General features: G+C 46.7%; 5 protein-coding genes across 5 annotated transcripts; 3 read left to right on the top strand and 2 right to left on the bottom strand.

Moving 5' to 3' along the window:
• Positions 1-1,957: 1,957 nt before the first annotated feature.
• On the top strand, positions 1,958-3,514 carry N7496_006083 (uncharacterized protein; the record flags this gene model as incomplete). Its single annotated transcript, XM_056699012.1, has 4 exons — positions 1,958-1,994; positions 2,058-2,590; positions 2,651-3,136; positions 3,197-3,514. The coding sequence occupies 4 exons, from the start codon at positions 1,958-1,960 to the stop codon at positions 3,512-3,514; spliced, it is 1,374 nt and encodes a 457-aa protein (XP_056554425.1).
• Positions 3,515-7,477: 3,963 nt separating this feature from the next.
• N7496_006084 (uncharacterized protein) lies at positions 7,478-8,056 on the bottom strand (the record flags this gene model as incomplete). The annotated part of the gene is made up of 1 exon (XM_056699013.1): positions 7,478-8,056. The coding sequence occupies one exon, from the start codon at positions 8,054-8,056 to the stop codon at positions 7,478-7,480; it is 579 nt and encodes a 192-aa protein (XP_056554426.1).
• Positions 8,057-9,673: 1,617 nt separating this feature from the next.
• Positions 9,674-10,548, top strand: N7496_006085 (uncharacterized protein; the record flags this gene model as incomplete). The annotated part of the gene is made up of 2 exons (XM_056699014.1): positions 9,674-10,023; positions 10,101-10,548. The coding sequence occupies 2 exons, from the start codon at positions 9,674-9,676 to the stop codon at positions 10,546-10,548; spliced, it is 798 nt and encodes a 265-aa protein (XP_056554427.1).
• Positions 10,549-12,661: 2,113 nt separating this feature from the next.
• Positions 12,662-13,105, bottom strand: N7496_006086 (uncharacterized protein; the record flags this gene model as incomplete). The annotated part of the gene is made up of 2 exons (XM_056699015.1): positions 12,662-12,931; positions 13,016-13,105. 2 exons carry the CDS (start codon positions 13,103-13,105, stop codon positions 12,662-12,664), a joined length of 360 nt encoding a protein of 119 aa, XP_056554428.1.
• Positions 13,106-18,760: 5,655 nt separating this feature from the next.
• On the top strand, positions 18,761-20,684 carry N7496_006087 (uncharacterized protein; the record flags this gene model as incomplete). Its single annotated transcript, XM_056699016.1, has 2 exons — positions 18,761-18,916; positions 19,014-20,684. 2 exons carry the CDS (start codon positions 18,761-18,763, stop codon positions 20,682-20,684), a joined length of 1,827 nt encoding a protein of 608 aa, XP_056554429.1.
• Positions 20,685-20,928: the final 244 nt, after the last annotated feature.

A 20,928-nucleotide genomic window follows, 5' to 3' on the forward strand; every position in this document is an offset into this window, starting at 1 on the left:
CGGCTAGATCGGCGCCCCTAGTTTTGTTACACGATCTTTCCAAACACCATGACGAAATTGTTAGTGGGGCGGTCAATTAGGACCAATGAACGCACTAGTAATGTGGGTTCGTTACCGTAAAACAGCAGATTAATGTACAGTACATCGGTACGGCAATTCCAGACATGCGAGCTTCCTTTTTGCGTTGATTAGGAGCACTAAGTTTATAGGGGGTTAGCCCAGGCAATTGCATATCGTTCAATCCCTCTGAATGGACAGCTGACTAAATCATGGAAAGGGATAAGAGTCTGCGTAATCGTATAATTCAAGCACATGACACGTGATCACTGCCTTTCTAAAACTCCAAAACCGGCGACTACTATCTCTTCTTTCTACACCACCCGCCGTTGCGAATTGTCACCCTGCCCCCGTACCACATATCAACTGTGCCAACTGGTAAGACCCAGAGGTTGAATATCACTCTAATTAACCCCGGCAATGTGTTTGACCTCCCATGAGATCATGGTTAACAAATCCTGCAGCCTACTCGTCCAGATAATGCCCCCAATTTTTGAAACATCTGAGAACAATATACTGCCAGAGGTCGATAAAGAGGTCTACGACGCTTTGCAACTATTAGATCATGGACCTTGTCAGGATATGAAATCTGACGAGGCGAGGTTGCTCTACATGAGGGAAATCGAGCGACAACTCAGAAAGGCCTTCGCAGACCTTCACTCGGACGAAGCTGCTGAGGTCCGGAAAAAATTCAAGGAGTATGGTATGAGCCTCGTTTTTGTATCAATTCATTACGGGTCTTGGACTGACTTCTCAAGGACTCAACCGTGATCATGGGCTCCCGATGAAAGGAATTTATCAAACGATGAAATCTGTGCGAATAAGGGAACCCCAAAGGATAACTTTGAAAGCAAGTTTGGTCTTGTTCCATGCTGTAAATCTGAGATATGGGGGAGAGTGAAGATGTTAGAGAAATGTATACATGTACAACCGCAGATATATGATTTGCTGCACTCGAATTGGACATTGCAGGTTTATGTACGTCTTTGGATCCACACACTGCTGCGTAGATTGAATTCGAGCTAAATCAATCTTTCCAGTACGGTCAAATATTTACAGGCTCACATCATCTCTAGTATCCCAAAAATTGGCAAGAACCAAGACATTTGCTCCCGGTATGCATTACCGTAAAGAATCGTCGGGAATCAATCAAATAAAACGGGCATGCTTCCGGCCGACAACTTCTACCGTTCGTTGCCCAGATATATAAGCGATTCGGTAACGGAGATCATACCTCAATGATGATGGGACACGGCCAGGCCTAGACCGGAAAGTAGGCTAATTAGGTGAACCCCGTTAGAAGGGGGTTGCGCAAGAGACCTATTATAGTGTGTAAAAATGGCGCAAGCCACGCTCAAGCAGCAGCTACGTTTTTGGTGACCATCCCCGTCCCCATACGGATTAGAAATACCTTTCATTACTTCCGTGCTACCTGTCGACCAGTCCGGTTCTCAGAGCTGCATAGTAACCTATAGGCGCCTCTATGAGATGCACTGTACCTGCAGTCTCGATAATGGTGTACTTTCTTCCCACTGTCCAGCTCGGACGCCGCGCCCTTGGAAGCCAATCGCCCTTCACTTTATTGGCGCTTATGGTTCCCGCTAGTTAGCTTAGGCCACCCCAACGCATGCTACAGAGAAATCCCAAGTAATGTATTTAGTACCTAAATAAGTACCGCCGATCACGAGGCTTGCCTCCCAATACTAGCTGGCTCCTGGGAGATAGAAACGTATTTACAGCAATGCCCTTAGTGGGTCAGTCCATACGGCCCCGACCAATGATAAGTTTCTGTCTCCTCGGTTCAAGAGCTACGTTTATTTTTGTCAAATGTGCATCAGTATATGAGGGTCCAGTCCCTCTCTTTGACTACCAGCATTCCGTACTTCGTTACCTATCAAAAATGTGCAACGCGGAGTTAAGTGGTGACAACAAAAAAGGTATGACATCACCGAGATAATATAACCTTTTCATCTAACGAGAAGACGAACTTTTGGATCTAGCCATTCTTCATTCACCTTCAATATCGTCATTTTCGAGCTCCAGTTTCACAAATACTTCTTATACGTTATACCCCTTGAGCGAACCCAAAGTTGATCAAGCCTTAGAATACGAGGAACTAGGGTTTAAATGCTGGAGGAAAGATGAGATCGAGGTTTTACAACTTCAAGGGGATGAGATATCCATCAGCCGGCTTTGCAGATTTGGTTTGTACAACGATGATTTTGCCGACATGATGGGGTTACCAAAGGTCTCTCCTCAGACTCAAGATAGTCTCACCTTCTCAATGGATTGGGATTTGGATCTTCCCCAATGGCTCAGAGATGGGCCCAAGGCAGTCGCATCTACGCTTTCAGAAAAGAGCCATAGCAAATTCAAACGCATTGGTTTTGAAGAGATTGTACGATTTGCCTATGGGCTCTACTCTGGCGCAGTTGCGCACTTTCTTTGGCAATATGAACTCCTCTGTGTGATACTGTACTGGAAGTTTGGCAGAAACGACGGACACAGGAGGTTTCTACTCCAGCTGAGGGAAGTAAGTTAGCTTACTCCTGCTTCCAACATCTCGAGAAGGGCATGCTCTAACACTGTGTAGTGCCTAGAGGAAACCAAGGCCGATCCCTTCTTGTACGCAGCAACAGCAACCGCTTGGGAAATCGATAGCACTGCGCAGACCAAGACCGTGTGCATTAGGCTGGAAACAGCCTTGAACTTAATCGCCAGCCCATTGCGACAAACCCTTAAAAAGCCTGATTCGGCCCAAGTTATTCTCCGAGAATTGGAAGACTCAATGCTTCGGTTTTACGGCCACTTCTATGCAGCAAAGGTTGACTGGGATGTGCCCTTCGATGATCGCACCAAAGCCCTGGGGCGTTTGAAACACATCGGAGTGTTCGCACTGGGGCAAGTTCTGTCAGGAGAGGACTATGCTTTCTATAAGCAGCTCGGTACCCAATCCGCAAAATTAGATCACCAGGAGTTGTGTAGTATTAATAACCGCTGGAACCGACTCTGTCACTCGGTTAAGGAATATATCGATACTGGTATCGTCAGTGACCTGGAGATGAACTCACTTGCCCAGGTAGGTTTAGGAAAATGTCACCTGTCACTTCTGGCCTTGCTATTGACAAAGGCCTTTCAGGAGTTCCACCATCATCGCAACTTCTTTTCTTTTACTGCTGTTATCATAGGGATGAAAGCGAGCCAGTCCCGGGCCGATGCCGAGCAGCAGCATTCCTACCTTCTTGATCCTTCAAGGGATTATGATCTTGTTGCAAGCCTCAGGTATATGTCTGAACTTTGTCCGGTAAATGGTTTTGCATCATTGGATGAAACGAAGGGACCTCATCCTTCAAGCACTGGTAACGCATTCGAGGATACGGGGATTATGAGCTCCATGAGAGATCTGGTCCGTCAGATATTTCTTGGAGATTCTGTATTCGGCTGCTTTGGGCGTTAATGGGTTCGCCTCTACGAATGACCGCCTGCGTTTCTTTCTAGAGTTGTCAATGAACAAGGTCCAGATGATCGAATTCTTACAAGTACCGCTGGATACAAAGATTGATACAATTCCATTGAGTATTTCGAAAATAACGCGCATTACAGTCAACTTAACGAGACAAAATATTAGCAAGCTGTTGAAAAACATATTAAAATAATTTCATATCAACTTATTGGCAAATAAAAATGGTGGTAATTTCTGTTATAAACGGGTTGAAATAAATGCACGAGGAGTAAATTTGTCGATTCTAAGTCGTACGACTCCGTCCTCTATTAGAGAAAAAACGGAGGAAGTATTAATATAGGCTCATAACAGAAGCAGAAGCGTGAAGGCAGCGGAGAGGTCAGGAATCTTACAGTGTCTACACAGCTATGACTAGGACTCTACCTAGCGTACTATACCGGAGCCAACCCATCCACGTTTCTAAGCACTGACGCTACTTTAGGTTGGCCGTCATTCAGGCTTGGGGTCGTGCAATGGTGTCGTCAGTCCATTTCTCAGTAAGGCATTCTCTGGGTTACATAAATCTTCGAATCATAACCTTCAAGAAACCCCGAAGCATACTTCCCTTGTTGCCAGACTTTTGACAGTATAAGAACTACCCGGACTGGCCGGGAGATGGATTTTTTAGCAGATAAGATGAAACAGTGTACGCAACAGGTGGAAGGCTTCCAAGCGGCGAACAAGCATTTAACCCGACAAGGCATCTGTGCACCAAATATACCCACGATGTAGGGCGGCCATTCACGTGAAAAGAGAAACCTCGAATACATGTCCGCCGTCTTCTGGAGCGTACAGCGCAAATTTCACTGTTGGGGCGAGCCACGATTCGGATCCGAGTTCGACTAAATTGAGGGAGGGGTCTCAGCGGAGGACTGTCATGCGAGCACAATCCTCGATACGACAACCCCTCATCTCCTGCTTCATAGAATAAAAGCTCAGGTGGTATCCAAGCCTGCAATCTTGATCGATTCTTGGGACTAGCTGCGGTCGTGCCCTCGGTGTAGGTTTCTCGCTTTCCTTCTCCGTAGAGGGCTGTGAATGGCTTGGTTGGACTCGTTCGCGAAAAGGAACTGAATAATCGGTGACATTGTCAGCTTGAGGTATTCAAAAACGAAGTCCGCCAGATACAGTAAACAAAGTAGAGGAACAGACTCCCTTTCGTCCTTAATAAAGATCTAGGTTGACCCCTCAACTGTTCACACCAGGAACGGTACATGCGGAAGCTGTGGTTGAGATGCGTTGCAATCATGAAGCATGTGAGACGGAAGAAGCGTCATTCACCAAATGGACGTTATTTGATTCCGCCTCTTCACTAAAAGAAATCAGTGCAAGTCGATCAGTGGAATGAACTGAGAGTGGGAAAAGTTAAAATGGAGACGGAAGGGAGGAGAGGCACAGCATCACTTCCCGGCCGAACTTTTCCTCCCGCAATTTCCAATTCCGACTTCTTGTCTTTTCCTTCCCCAGGAGTAGGTGTGCTAGCCGGCGTTTTTACAGCCACCACCCTCACAGGAATGTTTCGTGGGCGCTGAACCAAAAAGAACTCGCTTTGGGCTCGCTCTTACTGTTTGAGCTTGGTCTGTCCTTACAGGGACAAATCCTGGTGAAGCAGCTTACTCTGCCACTCGGATCGTCACCTCACTATGGCATCTTAATCCATCTTGGTCTGGCTCCAATTAGCCTTTATTGTCGCGTTTGTCAATGCCCATGTCATACTGTTCCAAACCTAACAGCCTCCAGTTCATTCCATAAGAAGCAACCAAGCTGAGCTTTCTCCTTGGTAACTGGAGATTTTGACCATCCCACAGTAGGTACATCAGCGATATTATTTCCAACAGCGAAGGCCTACTCCTTGCCAGTCCAAGTCGCCAAGTTCAACGTTTCCCCTTATATCTAACTTCCTGCACAACGGCGTTAGTCTCGGCTCCAGACTGCAAGTTCAACTACGACCCTCCCGAGACCACGCTTCGGCGAGGAATGATCCAGCCTTCCGGATGAAGGAGGAATAATAAATTGGTCCTTTACTTATGACAATCGGTACCAAATTCCTAGTGACGTTCAATATCAGCATATTTCTGATGTCAATCTTACATTGCGCTAATATAGTCTCGCCTCTCTCAGAACAGTTCCCCTAACTCTACTGTCGAGAATAACCCCCTACACCTGATTCGACCTACAAACCTGCCCCAATAAACTTCCTCATCCGTCGCCACGAAACCCCTTTCTGGTTCAGTTAGGGGACATAATACGGTCAGAGTTGTTTCACATGGGGTGTGTGTTTTGCTAGATGAAACTGCCAGATTTGTTGGAAATATGCTTCCAGTGAAATTGATGCTAGTCATCATTGTCGAAACACGTCACAAGGCCAGTCAGCCGCAGCGCAGATAGTGGGACAACCCGGTATTTTGAGTGACTTTGAAATGAACGTCGACAGGAAGACGATTAGTTGTACAAGGACACAAGACAGGGATTTCAAAGCTAGGGATAGGAAAGATGTTCTCTACTGTAAGTCCGAATCCGAAGATATATTTGAGGGTCAAATGTGAAACTCTTAGTAGAACATCTCGTACCCCATTACCACGACGTTCAAGCAATCATGCAACAACAAGTTTCACCCTTGGCAATTTTCCGGCCCTATCATAGATACCGTCGTCAATGGCAGACACGTCGCGTTTCTATAGAATAGCGAATAGCCGAGAGGTACAAGGGTGAGATTACTGAAACAAAATGCCGTTGTATGCATATAAGACTCACTTGCTGAAAGGCCTTGGCAGAGAGTTCACCTGTGGGCTCACCGGAAGACACGATGCAATCGCTATCTCAAGGTTATAATCCGATCTTCAACTCTCATGGCCTAGAATGGGAGGTGGAATCGGTGTTGCGTCTGGGGCCCTCTCAGCAAATGTGCTACTACAATAACAAACTATTTGGTGGGTACATCGCATTCTGATGGATTGTATTCTTGCGGATATTTGTAAGCCGCTCCCATGTTTCAATGCGAGAGATGCTTGTTCCCCTCTCTGAAATGATCATAGCCATGGTGAAGAGCATAAAATGCACCGGCGCTTTGACGCTCATCAAGAATTGGCTGAATCCACGGAACTATAGGATACTGGTCATCGTCTTGTTCAGCACTGCTGAGGCTCTTGGCGACGTTTAAACATTCATCAGTCAAATCCAATTCCCCCGTTGAGATGCGGTATTTGTTCATGCCGTCCATCATAGACGTCGCCGAATGGTAATTACGGAGTTCAATAAGGATCTATTTAGAGATTCAGTTAGACAGCCGGCGTCAGGCAAGAAGCAACATAGAATACTTACCTCGATACAACTTTCCAAGAGTGGAACAATATTCGGTAGCGCAACGCAGCAATCCCATACAGAATTGCTGAGCTTATCCCATGATTCAATAAACCGACACCTCAATTCATCATCATCGATAATTCTATGCACAATACATCGGAAATGGTCGGCTGCGACGATGTCATTCCACTGGCTGGTACTCATGTTGGCTGGCATACACAAAGCTAGGTCTTTGTCCGTCAATATTAGGGCCAATGCACGGGGTGTGACCGAACTGTAATAGTCTTCCAGGAATACCAGTTCAGTATCGAATGGAAGAGTCCAGTTCATTGTGTGGGCACCAACGTACTGTCGTTGGAAGCGGATGGTCAGAACGTCCAGTATGTCGAGCAATATTTTCAAAGGCTGAGAACCTTGAAGAAAAAGGCGTTTAATAGGCCATGATATAAAATCAAATGAGGCCTCGGGTCGGGGTAAGTCATAATGGGTGCTTTCTGGTCGCACACAAAGTAGGCTTTGCACTAGAGCTTGATGGGCAAATGGACTTTTGGTTCGTAGGACCTTGAAAAGAGTCTCAATTAGAGGGAATCAGAAGGTTATCGGATGAAAAGTGAACTATACCTTTTCTACCCCTTCATAGAGAGAAACTTCCTCAGGATGGTGCCGAAGGTGCTCAGTGACCGTTTTGGACAGTAGTGTATGTTGGTGTGAAAACCATTTAACAGCGTCTGTTTCGTAGCCAAGGGACACGCGCACAATCTCGGCGAATGGGATTGTTTTGAAGTGATAATGGCTTTCACTCTCAATTGCTTCGGCAATTGCTTGTGCATCTTGCGAACAAACTAGTGTAGGAGACCAGTGCCATAGGACGGGTTGGAAAGGGGTGATGGAATGCAAGAAGATCTTGTCGACCATCTGTTCGATAGAAAGATTATCAAGTGACTCATACCCCCAGAGTCCCAGCACGCCAGTAAGAAAGGCCTTGTTACGCTCTAACAAGCACCTGCGAGGATAGCCGTCGTCGGGAAATGGTCGGTAATGGATCACCTGGCGAACCTTTTCGGAGTTAAATGCTTTCAGAATAATAGTACCCTCGTCAAACCACTGCAATTGGTTGGCAGTCATTTGGGTATTACCAGCCATAGAGCAAGAAACAGACAGATTGGAAGCAATGGGAAAGGTCTCGGAAGACATGATTTTCGCCGTGAAGGCTGGATAGGGTATAAGGGTGACTGCTTGGCAAAAGGGATGACTAGCCGCGCCGTTAGTTGCAACTTCACAATTGTAAGAGTGCAGATATTTAGACTCAAAAAGACCTGAAGAAAGGGAATATAGTTGGCTGTCGAAATATCTTTATGAGTGGAATGATATACCGCGGGCAGGGCTTTTTATTACACGGGTTTACAATACACCGTAATTCCCAGTATTAAAAATAAAATCCGTGCAAACGAAGAGTGAGGAGGGGGGGGGGTATCCATGGGCTGTTGCCCATACCATCCATGACTTAGTGGGTCTCACATTTGTGTCTTAGCGCCGACGCTTCTTAGTTGCATAATGGCAAGACCAAATGCGATGGGTACATACGAAGGGCCCCCTCGCCTTCCTAATCTATCTTTGTGGTCGAATGAAAGTTCTAGGCGTTGATCCTAGTCTACACTTGTCTTATGCGTGTCGGCTCTGGCGGATACTGGCCCTCCAGGACGGGACTTCCCACAGGCCTGGCCTGAAGACGATAGAGAAGGTACAAGGTGGAAAGATACATCCGCTCGTAGCGAGCTTTTTACGCGTAGTATGCGCAATTATATACACCGCTTGTGCAATAAGGTGCTACTGAATTTGGATAGGTTATTTTGCCTAACGGCTTCAAGTCAGTCCAGCTTCATTGGGAAACTCATTTGGGGAATAATTGACGCACTGACCCCCACGAGGCTGGATTCTAGCAATATTACGTAGAGTGCGAGGGGTCGACGATTATCACCTGCCGACGTACTCGAATAACCCCTTAGAATGGTGACGGGAATTCTGATTTCATGAGCGCGAGTGTTATGGCGAGTAGAAAAAAATGAAGCTAATCAGCGCTTCGAATTCAACTTCTTATCAAGCCGACTTGGAGGACCTCAGCAGCTCCATCGCAGACTAGCCTCATCCACACAAAGGGGAACTCATACGTAGTTTGATGGCCGAGGGCCCATTTATAGCGCCAGATTTATCGGCGGCCTCTTCAAGGTAGTGACTTCATAGGTCCAATTCTGTTTTTCGTGCACGGGGCGATTGGTGGGTCTATATTGGGATTGGCGGCCAGATCAGGGATCCGATTTTTATTGCACGATTTTCCGAACACCACTACGGGTTAGCCAAGTTACAATCTACCTTTTTAGGACCAGGTTGTTTAAATTGAGTGGGTAACCCAGAGAAATTGACATAACATTCTCCCTGAACTTTGACAACTAATATGCACTGCCGTGGGCTACTACGGCTAAGACCCTATCACTGAATTCATTCGGCCTTTCATGACTTACGTGGCTTAGGCTATTCTGGCTCCTGGCGCATCTTATGTGAAAAGGTTAGATTGATTTTATACTCAACCCTTTATTTCCTTGTTCTAGCTATCCCGCGTCGAGTTCCAGGGGATTGTTGTTATCCACCTACAAGATTGGGCGCCGATATTTTCATACTATTGTCACCATTCAGCTCTTCCAATACGTTCTCATTTTTTGAAATCAGTGTTGCTATAAATCGCGAAGCGGTACCTTACATCCACAAGTTATTTGTATATATAGCACACTGAATCAACTCACCCTATTCGGCAACATGTTCCATTGGGACCCTGCATTTGCAGGTTTTACGCCCGTGGAACCACCAGCAACGCACTATTTTGGCACATACCCACCACTCTCTTATCCGGTCTCTCACTCTGGCCCATCAAATACATTTCACCAGGGCATCCAAGGGGAGCGGTGCTGGGATTCGATCGTCCCTCAGCCTGCACGGCAACCCACGACTTACCGCCCCATCATGCCGCGGCCGTCGCCCGCAGGTTCACCGGAACGAACCAAGAAAAGGAAAAGAAATCCCACGGAAAGGTCGGGCAAGAGACCAGTACAGGAAATTTCCATGCAGACAAGTGGAACAATATCCAAAGTGAATGACACAAATAAGGAGTCAGTGGAAGAAAAATCAAGGTTTGGATAACTGCAATCTCAGATCAAACTTATCATAGATAGCTAACCGAGTATAGTGCAGCAACCGAACCTTCAACTCCAGAGGATGCTGAAATGTCGGTTGAAACTCTCCAACGATCCTTGAAGACACAAGCTCTCCAGTCAATAGCTATCTTCCGCACGCTAATTGAGAGTTTACGCGAGTATGACCTCGATGTTGAAACTCTCAATTGTTGGGAGGCAGAAATTGGAGATACCGACGCAAGTTATATTCCTGTCAAAGTAAAGGATACTTCCAAGGTCTTTGTTTCTCTCCAGGAACTAAACTCTGTTCTCATTACATGCTTTGGGGCTTCAGACCCCGAACGACACGTTATCCTTCGGGCCCAGGCCCTCAGGTTGTTGAATTGTATGCTGATCTTTGCAGTTCAGTACCATTTGCTCCACACTCCGGGAGCATGTGTCGAGATTGGAAAGTGGATGGAAAGACTTTGCAGGGACAGAAGTGTCACGCAAGGGCAATGAACCCTTTGTCATCATTACATAATGTCCAAGATAGTTCAATTTGATTCCAAGCCGTTTTTTACCAATTGTTCTTTGTTTTGTCTTCCAATTGGTTTATTCTGTCCAGATTGTGGACATCCGACAAGAAGACCAATATCTGCTGACCGGTATTCCGTCCTTCGTGTGCTCTACTAATTCTATCAGCATCCTGTCTTGGTGGCAGAGCCAAAGGAAGAATGAAATATGCCCAAATGCCTCATTCATGCTCAATATCTAATTTTTTGCTTTTCTTCATGACAAAACGTGTTTAATAGACTGCGGCTATCTGCCCATGTCCTCAGGTTTGTGCAGTTGGTTACCAACGATCAGATGATTCATGGATGACGCTGGCAGATGCAATACGTGGGAAGCTCTTGCGTTTCCAACGGTGAGTCTTGTGAGGCCCCACTGATCAGATATTTTTCTACTCTCACACGTCCTACTGTCACCACCGCGCGGCCTATTTCGGGCATTATCGGATGGCGGGAGACTTTGATTCTTTCATGTTTGAAGCTGTCCCTCCGCCCATGGGCCATTCGTGTTTTCCGCAGTATCGATTAGAAAGACCTCTTTGTGAAAGCGCACCAGAGATTCGATAGTGTGCTGCTGACATGGCTTAAAAGCGTGGAAATGGGTCTTTGGGGAAGAAAGACATTCGTAGACAACCTCGGGTCGGCAACTCAGTTTCACCAGCGTCGTTCAAAGAGATTATACCCGATGTCACAGTACGAGATCACGTTGAGTAGTTTTAGGTGTGATGACACCAGGTCTGGGCCAGGAAGCAGACTACCGCAATTAGCCCCGTTAGCATTTCCACAAGCGCCTGGGTCAAGGAAGCCACTCTAGGCTGAAAAATAGCGCGGGAAACTCTTAAAGAGTCGCGTTCTTCGTGATCGTCCCCACCCCCATACAAGTGAAAACTCTTTTCAGTATTTCCGTGCTCCCTGGAGGTCAACCCGTTTCTAAGAGATGCTCAGGAACCTATACATGACTCTAAGAGAACCATAGTACCTGCAGTAGCTATGGTAACGCATTGTCATCCCCTCACCAATCACTGACGCCGCGTCCTCGGACGCCAAACGCCTTCACTTTATTGGCTTTGATATTCCCGTTAGTCAAGCTGGGCTGCGCTACCTAGAGTCGTTACAGGTGTTTGGAAACCCTAAGTAATGTGACTAGTACCGAAAAAGTACCGGCGATCACGGCCCTCCATTCTAGGAAATAGAACCGTAACAAAAATTGCCCTAGACGGATCGGTCTGCACGGTCCAGGCCAATGATAACTCTCCTTTCTCCAGGATCGGGAACCACATGTATCGTATTTAGAAATCTAGCGCAGTTGGGTCGGTTTATATGGCTGATTCACTTTGTGACTTCCAGAATTAGAAACTATGGCTTTTCCATTTCTTGGCATCCATCGGTGGTGTGCATTGATATTTGACGTACGAATCCCGTCTATTCAACAGCAAGCATCCCATACTGATCACTGGCAACTATTGTAACGTGGGGGTATTAGGGGCAGTTGAAAAAGTATCCCTCTATCGGGACAGTTTTGGCTAACTACAGGACGGGCCCCGTCGACCTAGGCATTTCCCACCCACCTTATGTTCGACTTCAGGATTCACAAAGATCAGTTATCAAAGCAGATGATAGAGACGACCGGTCTTAAAGCATGTGGATTGTCGGTATTGACCCGGAGTCTTGTTACGCGGCTAAAGTTGGAGTATGTCATAAGGAAGCGGGCTCGTCGGCCATGACCATGGCTCAACGCAAAGCAAAGCACGGACTACGGGAATTGTCGGGTTTCGTGGACAAACTGTACACAACGCAGTCCATCGGTGGTCCGCTTCTATCTTGAATGGGTATAGATCCACGAAGAGCAAACCTACTTGCCTGTTACGTACTGCCTTCTGCTCAGACCGCTAATTAAATTTTTGAGAGGCTTAAATCAAGAACCATCGAGCATGCCTTACAATAATAGATGAAGACGGATCACCAACGAAGATCAATGAAAGCTTCTTTTATACCAAGAAGACAATAGGACGCCACAGGAAACTGATAATCAATCAAAAGATGCAACAGCGACCTCTCAGATATCATGGGGTCTTTTTTTTGGCGCAGAAGTATGCAAGGAAGGCTTCTTTGGGCATATTACCATTGACAAGTTTACTGTTTCCCTTTACGAAGCCACCTTGCATAACATTCCAGCCTTGTGGCTGCGGTTTTTGCACGTCGTAAACATTGCCATTCAGAACTTCTGAACCATCCTCAATCTGGGTGAGTACGGGGCCTGTGAAAACACAATCTGTATTGGCCTGGGCTGCAACATTCCCCGGTCCACCGTTTCTAGAGGGAAAATCCGACTGCTATTTCCACATTCATAAAATTAGCCTCAAGATGCGATTAAGAGAGGGCATTTGGATGTCTTATTGCTAGCAACAACGACATACCCTGAGTTCTGGCTGCGATACATTTGCTTCGCCGAATGCCTGGGGATGGGTAGACGAGGTCGTATTATGTTTCAGATATTTTCTGGTCATGCTGAAAGGCCGACCGAATAGAAAGAAGTTTGGCTTATTTTCGAAGGTGGGATAGAAATCACTCAACAGGTGAGAAGAATAGTAAGAAATAGTGAGTGAGGAACGGGGGAAGAACCCCTTAAATGGTCAAGTCAATTTAGTATGATACTTCATAATACAAATTCTACGTAACGTTTTGTAATAAAAGCCCTTGGTCTGGAGTAGACGGCAGGCCAATCACCTGCACCCTGGATACCACATTGCACATGACCCAAATAGACCACGGCAGGTTGCTTAGGCCGGATGTCCAAGAATGGATCATTTTTCGTCACCGCCCGAAATGTTTTACTTCTTTACAGGTTAGGAGCTGCCAAGAGACGTTTCTAAACGCCATTACAGTGCGTGGAGAATAGCGCACGTCCCTTGAGAAATTTCATCGTTGGTGCCCAATTCCGTCTTCATAGAGGCTGTAACCATGTTTCCTTCCATCCACTTGATGGTTAATCAGGTTGTCATAAATGCGTAGGAACCTGCACGTATTCCGGGAACTCCTCTCGTCTAATATTATGGTCAATGGTCTTAGCGCTGTTTTCGGAGCGTTTTATACCACCGAGAGACTTACGCATTTAGACGTAATCCCTCAATATCCTGATAATATGTTTGATATGGAATATCGTCCATTGGAAGAGTTGCAAATGGTTGTTCACTGTGCTCGGGCATAGGTGAGGATACCTGTCGTTAATGTAGGGTGACGCGTGATCATTACAGAATAAGTGAAATTTACTGAACAGGCTACTTCGCTCCGTTGCGGAGCCACCGGTCATCATTCAATCTTGAGAAAACTATTTCCAAGGCTCTCCTTGGGATAGCAAAGTCGTGAGCTTGGAGAAATTCGTATGCAGATGCAGTCTGAAGCAGTTATTGAAGGTTCAAAAGCAAACAGCCACCACAAGTTGGATGAGGGTAGATGCATGGGAAATGCCAATCTCCAGCGCGGAAAGGGAGAAATAACTTCAGAGCGCCCTAGCTGGGGGTATCGGTTGGATCCTGGTGTGGGCCCAGTCATGTTTGGCCCCATACATGATTTCGTCACTCGAGCTACTAAATGACTGAGCCATGATTGCCCCTGCTGTGATACACTTTTCTCCACTTTTTCCTAATCAGACTTGGTGAGAGAAGACGAAAAATCTTCAACAGGTACTTGCTAGTTTATCTCGCTATTGAAAGGTCGGGTTCGCTTTATAGAGACAGCCGTGACTGACTGTTCACACTGGAAGCGATGCCACGGCGAAAAGGGAGGTTCGAGGAAGTACAGCCATCCTGCGTGACGAACGTAACTTCCCTCTCATAAGTATTTTCGTTCCTTCAAAAAATAATGGCGCGTAATTTTGTTACATAATTAGCAGCTGGAATAACTTACAAGAGCAGTTGACCGGCCGGCAGTTCCGTACAAATCCGATGTACGGAACATATGCTTTCACGAAGCAGGTGACGGGTAACCCGTGTCTATCCTCAACGAGTATAGATTCAAGTACATTATCTGGATCGATTTTACTAGTGTCAAACTATTAGGTAGTGGAGCCCCAATGGGGACCAAAGGGGAGTTAACCATGCATGTTACGCACACCCTTCCGTCCAGTGTACCACTCTCCTTCCCGACGGCAACATAGGGAGACAAACATTTGGAAGCAATAGTCAACGACCTTCTTGAACATGACTTTGGTCAAGCCATGTATTGCACCCAAGTAACAAATTATGACTCGAAACGTTTCTTATCTGCAATCTTCCTTCTCAAGGGCCGCGACAGGCATGATGGCCTACAAAATTGAAGTCCCATCCAAAGATTATGCGGGTCTTCCTGTTTCAGTTAGGTTTGGGGCACGGACAAAGCCCCGGCAATTTAGTATTTCTCGCTAATAGGACTTTCAGTCCACTGATATCTCCTGGCGCTTCAGGTGCCACTAGTATCCGAGGTTCTGCTTCCTCCTGGGAGGAGACCAGTAGGCCCTTCAAATGACTTGCCCCCTCCGGACTCCTTATTATTATTCACATTAGTTATCCTTCTTGCTTCATTTTGATCTTCCACACGATGTGCCTGCGTCGTGTGCCGAAAGAAACAATATTCATCGCTCCTGATCATGCAGGAATCCCACCGTGAGCCTTTACTCCCAGTCGATGAAATCGGATGTTACAACCACGCATCCCTTTTACCGGTGCAACAATTATCCATGTCGTATGAATCTCCATCTATCCACCATCCCTCTCCGCTGCTGGACGTAAGTGGGATTTACTGCATGTCCGCACCGCCGTATCTCGCCTCGATGCAATCCCCGGCGCCGCCATCTTTATGGACCAGTATACCAACGCAGCCATCGCCTATAGATACCAGACTGTTATCAAAGCTGGCACCAACATCCATTATACCGATATCGATCACCACTCCCGGTCAACCGGCATTTACTGGAATGTCAATACAACACCAAAGTTTCGCCTACCAGGACCAACGAGCGCTGAGTTTATTGCAGGAACAGACCAGACCAAGCAATGAGCGGAAACCCAAAAGTAGGACTACAACCATTTTCCTTTAAATGCCGCCATAGCTTGTCTGAGTTAAACTTTTGTTTGGATTGTGTTCTCACCTGTTGGGGTTTGAATCACTACGGCATGTCCCAACATGTTGTGCATCCCAACCTGCAGGCTATTTGTTCCCTGTTACCACCTACCGTGCTTTCTAAGGAGTGTGTGTTTGTACCTCGCGGTTCGAGCCACGATTCGGATCCGAGTTCGACTAAATCGGGGGAGGGGTCTCAGCGGAGGATTGTCATGCGTACACAATACTCAAAACGACAACATCCAAGCAGAGGGAGGTATCCTTTGTCGTCAGAATTCAGAGTAGGACAAACACCTGCATAACCTTGCGTCCCAGAGAACCGAGCTGGAAGCACGGAAGCTTAAGCTGAATGTCGACCCCTCATCTCCTGCTTCATAGAATAAAAGTTCAGATGGTATCCAGACCAGCAATCTTGATCGATTCTTGGGACTAGGTGCGGTCGTGCCCTCGGTGTAGGTTTCTCGCTTTCCTTCTCCATAAGGGGGTTTAATGGCTTGGTTGGACTCGTTCGCGAAAAGGAACTGAATAATCCGTGACATTGTTAGCTTAAGGTATTCAAGAATTAGGACTACCAGATAGAGTAAACAGAGTAGAGGAATAAACTCCCTTTGGTCAGTTCAAGGTTGATCCCTCAACTGTTGACACCAGGAAGGGTACCTGCGGAAGCTGCGCTTGACATGCGTTGCAATCATGAAGCATGTGAGACGGAAAAAGATTCATATATCAAGATGGAAGTTATTTGATTTCGCCTCTTCACTGGGAGAAATCGGTGCAAGTTGATCGATGGAACGAACTGAGAGCGGAAAAAGTGAAATTGAGAGGGAAGGGAGGACAGGACCAGTATCACTTCCCGGCCGAACTTTTCCTCCCACAATTTCCCATTGTGACTTCTTGTCTTTTTCATTGCCCGACACTGGGTGTGCCAATGGGCATTTCTACAACCACCACACTCACAGAAATGTTGGTGGATATTGCACCGAAAGAAATCGCTTTTGGTTCGCTCTTACTGTTTGAGCTTGGTCTGTCCTTACAGAGACAAATCCTGGTGAAGCCGCTCACTCTCTCACTCAGACCATCACCTGACTTTGACATCTTAATCCATCCTGATCCGGCTCCAGTATCCCTATTGTCACTTCTGTCAATGTCGATTTTATACTGTTCCAAACCCAACAGCCTCCAACTCGTTCCATTAGAAGCAACCAAGGTGAGCTTGCTCCTTGGTAACTGAAGATTTTGACCTTCCCAAAGTAGGTACATCAGCGATATTATTTCCAACAGCGAAGGCCTACTCCTTGCCATTCCAAGTCGCCAAGTTCAACGTTTCCCCTTATATCTAACGTCCTGCACAATGGCGCTAGTCTCGGCTCCAGACTGCAAGTTCAACCACGACCCTCCCGAGACCACACACCGACGAGGGGTGATCCAGCCTTCTGGACGAAGGAGGAATAAATTGGTCCTTTACTTAGGACAATCGGTACCAAACCCTTAGTGGCATTTCAATATCAGCATATCTCCGTTGTCAATCTTACATTGGGCTAATATAGTCAACCCTATCTCAGAATATTCCCCTTGACTCTAGCGTTGAGAATAGCCCCCTACACCCGATTCGGCCTACAAACCTGTCCCAATAAACTTCCTCATCCATCGCCACAAAACCCCTTTCTGGTTCATTTAGGGGACATAATACGGTCAGAGTTCTTTCACATGGGGTGTGTGTTTTGGTAGATGAAACTGCCAGATTTGTTGGAAATATGCTTCCAGTGAAATTGATGCTAGTCATAATTCTCAAAACAAGTCCCAAGACCAGTCAGGCGCAGCGCAAATAGTGGGGCAACATGGTATTTTGAGTGACTTTGAAATGAACGTCGACAAGAAGAGCATTAGTTGTACTGGGATACAAGACAGGGGTTTCAAGTTTGCTTCGCCCGCTCTACAAGATAAGCAAAACTCCAGAGGGCTGCCAAGAATCTAGACAGGCCAAGTATGGTATATTGCCAGTCATGCAGATAGTTTTCCCTAACTCGAGTTGGTGGAGTCCCCAGCCTCATTTCCTTGCTCTGCTGTTTTCGGGTTATTGTCCTGAATTATCTTCCCTGCTGAGAACTTGCACATAGGTTCCATACGATCGGTGTCATTCTCTCTGTGACCACTTTTTCCAGGTATAGTCTTTCCTGTGACATCCTTCAATCCCCTCTCCACCGCTAAGGAGAATACATGTTAGCGCCTTGTCGCTATTAGACATATAGCTCCGATTTATAGCCTGGCCATATGATGTATATTTGGAAAGTCTGGACTACTGATTGTCTGAAGTTCATTTCAACCTAACAACTAAGGTCAAATGCGTTATACTGGCAGGAGATTATAATATTTTACCGCCCTAATCCTAAACCTCCTTATCTCTTGCACGAACTCCATACACAATAAATGTGATACGCTACGACCGCGACCACATAACTCACGTTTCCTGGGACAAGTCCCCCAAGGGGGGTTACTTGCTTATTCAGGCTCTCTGCGGCCTTGATATGCAGATTTTCTTTTCTCCGCCTCGGGTGCCTGAAGAATAAAAGAACCGGTGGAGCATGGCTCGATTATCCGGCGCAATCCTGAGATTTAAACTAGAGACATGGCTCATTCAAAGGCTGGCGGGGCGTATTCCCTGGTATATCTTGAATGGACAGTAATTCTCACTCCGTGCTTTGGAATATTTTATCTCCAGAGCACTTGTCGGGTCAATTTTAGGCTCTCGCTAGGAAGACTTGAGAGACAAATGTCAAGCACTAGAATAGCGTATGTACCGTACCAATCGCCCAGAAAGACGGTGACGTAACTGGTGACTAACTATTTTACGATGAGCCTCAATACATTACTATCGCCCCTGAAATTTGTCGTCCGCCTAGGTTATGGACGGCGCTTTGACATAATTGGGTCGCCACACTTATCTAGCGCCATATTTAAGACCAATTGTCTTCAGCCATGTCACACAATACATAAAGGTAGCGTCCCACTTTTCTGTCTCCCCAGGTCTCTCCAACAGGTGAAAGGGCATTCACCTTCACTTGCCAGCCATGTTAGGTGCTCCATCCCTTACCACGATTCCATTTGATGTTTTTTATATGATAGTTACCTTTTTGGATGGCGTTGACTACGTCCATTTAAGCCACACCAACAGCACTCTTTATCTTCTATTGGACAATGACCTGATCACGCGAAAGATTGTCGAAGTAAGAGCCGCAGCCACTGGGCACACCCTAGTCTCAGTAGAGAAGGCAATTTAATAGTGGTTGTTGAGTACAATATACTGACTGCCTGCTATTTTAGAAGGAACTCGCTTATAGTAAGGAGGGACGCGCTGCCTTGATTGACCAATCTGGTTACCGTAGCGCTATCCTCCATCGTTTCAAAATTAACGAAGCCGTAGCTACTGCTACTCCGTATGCAGTGGCAATGCTAGCATTTGCGACTGATTTCCTCTTCCAACAAGGAATCCTATGTTATCAGGTTGAGCATGAAATCCGCCTGCTCGACGTGCATCATGGCGGCCGGCGAGAGCGCCTCTTGGATTTACACGAGATTATTCCTCGGTTAGACAGTGGCCTAGTAGCGACCGGACTTGATCCTATCAACCAGGTTACACTCCTCTATTTCAAAGATGAGATCCTGGTGTTTCGTATAGAGGGATCTGGAGGGCAGAATAGTTGGTTGATTGCTATAGATACAGCCCTCCAACAGACTAGACGCAAACGACTACTCCTGCAACGGCCCATTCCCTCGTCAACCCCGATCTTTGTGCGGCACACTCGTTCGTATCTATGGTATGGCACCTTCACAGCTACGCATGGCTCGCAAGGGCGTTGGGTATGCTATGGTGTGGATATGGCTACCAATGAGTTTATTGCAGTCGATTTAGATTGTGCTGTGGACTGGGAGATTGGCCGGACCCTTTGTTTTGACATGTACCAGGACCACCTGTACGCCGTCTCAACGCTGCCGACTACTGATGGCGATGAGAATCATTCTTTCTACCATTGGTCCTGTTATTCACCCCGACAGAAGGACCAGAAGTGGAGTGGTCTCATATGGCGCCGTGAGCACCGTGAAGGTCCAATAAACGAGATGTGGATGTGGCTTTCTATTCAATTTGATGAATCTACCGGGCGTCCTACGATCACTGAATGTCGTCGTGAATGGCCAAATGGGAGCAGCGAGAACTATCGAACACATTATTTCGCGAGCCTTTATACACCCGCTGAATTACGGCTGAAGTACCCATCATGGAGGGAAAACTTCAACGAAGCTATCGGTGGTCCGGAGAATAGGCCTAAGAATCGACTGCAACGCTACTACCATCCAGAGTATGAAAATGAGGACCCAGGTCAACGACAAGAATTTATTGCTGCGTACACTAAATACCACTGTTACCATTTCGGCGCCTCAACCTTTTTCGATATTGTGAATGATTCTAGGAATCGAGCAGATTGGGGTCGCAGTCGAGATCGCCTCCGTCTCCGAACAATTTCGCGAAAGCGCATATGCCCAACTGATGGCTGTGGTATCGCCGGAGAACGGGGCCTCCTCTTTCCATCAACTCAATCTGACGCGGATTCTCGTCTTATCGAAGGATCAGATGCACGCTTCGCTTCCCGTGGCATGCATATGTGGCCTCCGGAAGATGCCCCCGCTGAACTCTATCGTCTCCTCTGCCCTTCCTCGTGTTCTGGCAAGGTGCGGGCCTTCTTGGACGACCGCACCCTCATTTACTCCGTTGCTTCGCCAGGTCTACCTCCTGACCACCTAGCAATAAACCTGATAAGTTTCGACCCTATGCTTCATATCCCTACTCTGCTACCGCTGAGCACATCAAAGACACCTCACCATCAGGAGAGCCCCTTCCCGGTAGCTCTGACGAAGCCAACAGGGTCAATTAAACGCCTTGTTAAGGAAACTGACCCTCTTTACTGTGTCATAAACAGGGGGTATTGGCTTCGATAACCCAAGCAGTTAGATATATACACAGGTTACTATCATTTCACTGATTTACCTCACGTAGATATTGTCATCCCAGTACGTAGGAGACCATTCGCATCTCAACCAAAGCCAAACGTATCCGTGGGCCACATCGAAGCATTTTAACAAAACGAGGATGTGCTCAGACTCATATCAACTATTGTTAGGTTCTAATGGTCGGCAGACTGTACTGTAGACATGGCTACACTGCGTCTCAGAGCCGGTATAC

This window comes from Penicillium cataractarum (assembly GCF_028827025.1).
Source record: "Penicillium cataractarum strain IBT 29864 chromosome Unknown utg000005l, whole genome shotgun sequence".
Classification (NCBI taxonomy): Eukaryota; Fungi; Ascomycota; class Eurotiomycetes; order Eurotiales; family Aspergillaceae; genus Penicillium; species Penicillium cataractarum.